The 3,840-nt window shown below is 34.6% G+C and overlaps 1 protein-coding gene across 1 annotated transcript in view; it reads right to left on the bottom strand.

The window, feature by feature from the left end:
• Positions 1–298: 298 nt before the first annotated feature.
• The window catches only part of HELRODRAFT_188615 (hypothetical protein), a gene marked incomplete at its 5' end in the record, with an annotated part of 10,017 nt that continues 6,475 nt past the window's right edge, over positions 299–3,840 (bottom strand). Inside the window, 12 exons of the mRNA XM_009021347.1 lie at positions 299–909; positions 1,033–1,179; positions 1,250–1,456; positions 1,570–1,767; positions 1,835–1,991; positions 2,105–2,245; positions 2,475–2,575; positions 2,645–2,848; positions 2,937–3,020; positions 3,082–3,159; positions 3,463–3,570; positions 3,669–3,812. Coding sequence (XP_009019595.1) covers positions 712–909; positions 1,033–1,179; positions 1,250–1,456; positions 1,570–1,767; positions 1,835–1,991; positions 2,105–2,245; positions 2,475–2,575; positions 2,645–2,848; positions 2,937–3,020; positions 3,082–3,159; positions 3,463–3,570; positions 3,669–3,812 — 1,767 coding nt within the window. The 3' untranslated portion in view covers positions 299–711. The remainder of the gene's footprint in view (positions 910–1,032; positions 1,180–1,249; positions 1,457–1,569; positions 1,768–1,834; positions 1,992–2,104; positions 2,246–2,474; positions 2,576–2,644; positions 2,849–2,936; positions 3,021–3,081; positions 3,160–3,462; positions 3,571–3,668; positions 3,813–3,840) is intronic.

Raw genomic sequence — 3,840 nt, 5'->3', positions numbered from 1 at the left:
CATCAGCAAACTCACTGCAAGCCGTTGGACCTGAAACCTATTTACTTCCAATTAAATCTTTAAATTCTGAAACTCTGAGGTTAGAGCATTCCAAACCAAAACAGGAAATGATCGCAAAGTTGCCATCAAATAAGCTGATTGGACAAAACAAACTTTATCCAACATAAGCGGCAAACTTCAGTCTTCGTTCACTAACGGAAAAACGTTTCGCCAATAAAAATATAAATGGGAAATATATCGATGAATTTGAGGAGACGCGGCTTTTTAAATGTAATTTACAGTATCAATTGTTCACAATACAATTTTACAATTTGTATATTTAAAACTAAATTTAATTTCTTTCAGATGAAAATGTTGCATTGCACTATATACATAAGAATAATATACAGCATATAAAATGGTCATGTCTTTTCGTCAAAAATACAAGTAAAACTTATAAATTCAAGTTGCAAATTGTCAAATTAATAAATTTGCATGATAATATCAAAAAAATATAAAACCGTATGAGAAATATTCAGCCAGATCACTTATATCACATAATTTGAGAAACATACAAACATAGAGTTGAGATAATAATTGAAATTTCTACATCTTTCGCATGACAAGGTATTATGTTAAATTCAGAACTAAAAAATGCAGTGATGTTAAAAACTTTAATAAAAGTTAAAATAAACTGCGTTTTAAAAAGTTGTACTGTACATATAATTACATTCATCTGCTTCCCTGAGCAACGTTAAGTCGGTAATAAAATCCTCTGCTAGACATGAGTTCGTTGTGCGTGCCTTGTTCTGCAACGACACCGTTGTGGAAAACAAATATGCAGTCGGCATTTTGAATGGTTGAGAGACGGTGCGCGATGACCAGACTCGTTCTTCCTTCTTGAGCTCTGTCCAGAGCTTCTTGAACAATCTGCATTTGCATTTGCACATCTTATGCGATTATAATTATTACTCAGCAATATTAATTAGTATATAAATTTGGATGAAGGATGAAATATGCATAGAATGTGCTTAGTTATAAAGAAATTGTAACCTTTTCACTCTCAGTATCAAGAGCACTGGTGGCCTCATCCAGCAACAATATCTTGGGGTTTCTTAACAATGCACGAGCGATAGCAATCCTCTGTTTCTGGCCTCCACTCAGTTGAGCTCCTTTGTCTCCCACGTTTGTTTCGTAGCCCTAGAAGCGAGTTAACAATAAAATAATTATTAATTTACGCCGAACATTTGTTTGCCAAGATGAAACTTACTTGCGGCAAACTTTCAACAAACGTAGCGATGTTGGCTAATCTGGCAGCATGCATAATTTCCTCCATGCTCACTTCTCTGCTGTTGTCTCCGTAGGCGATGTTTTCCCTGATGCTGCAGTCGAACAGAATGGGTTCCTGTGACACCAGACCCATTTGACTCCTCATCCACATAACATTTAGAGATCTTATATCAACCCCGTCTAGCATCTAAAACATTAATTTTTAAAAAATATTCTACTTAAATTTTTTGATTTTGAAAAAATAACGATTATAAATAAAATGAAGACATTATTTCTTTTTAGTAGTTCAGCACATCTCACCACAGATCCCTGCAGAACGTCGTAGAATCTTTCAAGCAATTGTATCGAAGTACTCTTCCCACATCCTGAACTTCCAACCAACGCAACAGTTTTGCCTCTGCTGACGCTCAAATTCAACTTTTTCAAAACCGTTACAGCTTTGCGGTTCGGATAAGCAAACGACACTTCTTTGAATTCTACTGTACCTTGACACGAAGTCTTTTGGAATCAAAATATTCGAGTGTTAGAAAAAATCCCTGAACACAAACTGCCTGTGAACACTCACCGGTTTAGCTCCTCCCTCTGAATAAATGTCGATTGATGGCTGACTGTCGAGCAGTTTGAAGACTCTGCCTATTGATGCTTTCGCTTTCGCGTAATCAGGAGCAAACTGGCTCGCCTGTCCTAAAGCCATTGCCCCAAATATGATTGCCCCGAACACGCTTGATGAATATTAATATATTCCAGTTTGTTGCAAAAATAATTTTAATTGAATGAATTTTGGTTAATTTTGTCATAATAACACAAACAAATGACAAAAAATATAACTTCTTACATGTACATATTCTCATATTCGAGGTATTTGTGTTCAATGAGATAAGCACCCAATCGGAATATTGCGGAATATGCAAAAAATATTAAACTTTGTGAGAAGGAAAAGGCCAGTCCATAGATATGAGCCTTCTTCATGTTCGACCTACAAATTTAATTCTAATTAAAAAGAATTTATTCATTCAATCGATATTTTCAATTTTATTCATCAAAACATTTTACTTTAATGCCCAAGTTTTATTATTAAGTTTCAGTTTATCAAAATTTACTAAACCATTACATTACTTGACTCAATCTAATATTATGATCATAAAAAACAATTGGATAGAAATAAAATCCGCTTAAAATAATTTTGAAATAAATGCATGGCTCACTTGTGTGGACCGATGAGGCTGTTGTAATAATCATTCTTTAGTTTGTCTTCCTTCGTTAGTGACACAACCGTTCTTATATTCGATATGGCTTCAGTAGCAACCTTATTGACGAATCGAATCAGAGTTTAAAAACCATTCTGAAAATAATTCATGCGTATGTTAAACGTTACTTTTCCAGAAGCTTCTAGGGCTGAATTGTTTTTGCCCGAAAATCCTTTCGCTAATTTCATTTGGAGCATGCCGCCCAGTATAATAAAAGGTGCACACCCTATGATGAGCAGCGTCAACTGCCAACTGTAGATGAAGCCAATAATTATTCCAACTCCGACACTCGACAAACTTTGAAATGCCATTCCAAATTGGGCGCCTGTAGCCTTAAAATTTAATTGGTAAGAAAATATTACAACTGTAAAGAAATATCCAACATTAGACAGATTTGTTTCAATAAACGTTTTCTCTTACTCCTTGAATAGCGGAAGCATCAGTAGCCAGTCTGGTTGTTAGGGCTCCAACGCCGTTATTGTTATCGTCAAAAAATTCTATGTTCTATAAAAGTAAGAGCATCTTGTTATTGAAGAAATGGAGAATTTTAACAAATGATACAAACCTGTTTGAGAATGTGTTTGAATATCAAGCGTCTCATTCGTTTTGTTAATATTTCTCCAGATATGGCAAACATAGTAGACTGTGAATAGTTAGAAAATAAATATTTTTGAAATATTTTGATTGCGTCAAATTAATTAAATTTGCTTCAATTACAATTTTAACATTTTTATATTTTCATAAATCTTGAAGTTTCTTTACATATTTGTCCAAATTTGCACCTGTGCTCCGCATTTTAGTTAGTTCACGTTAAATGTTAACCAGAATAAAACAGTTTGGTTATACATAAATCAGAACTTGCTTGAAAGATTCAAACATTTGACTTTTGATTATTTAAAGAGCGTTTGTTATATAGCACTATCATAAATTTTCAAGTTAAACGTACTTGAAGCAATCTGGATAAGCAGGCAGCCACACCGAGGGCCACAAACAACAAAGAGAACATCAAAACTCCTTTATCGCGTTCACTCGGATCTTTCCTCAAGTCGAAAACCTAGTTTAATTAAACCAGTTTAATTAAAACAATTCAATTAAAACATCTTATTTCGCAATAGTTAACGCGTTTGGTAATTTTATATGGCGTGCACTAACCCCGAGGTATTTGGCAAATAGAATTGCAAAGGAAGGTTGAATGCCACCGTTGATGGCTCCTCCGATGCACCCAAGCACGATCAGGTACCACTCCTTTTTGTTGTAAGCCATCACCCGCATCATGGAAACTTTGTATTCTTTTTTCTGGCAGGTTAGTGTGTGGAAATTTTAC

The sequence above is a fragment of the Helobdella robusta genome (genome assembly GCF_000326865.2).
Source record: "Helobdella robusta unplaced genomic scaffold HELROscaffold_3, whole genome shotgun sequence".
Taxonomy (NCBI): Eukaryota; Metazoa; Annelida; class Clitellata; order Rhynchobdellida; family Glossiphoniidae; genus Helobdella; species Helobdella robusta.
This window is presented reverse-complemented; position numbering and strand designations above follow the sequence as displayed.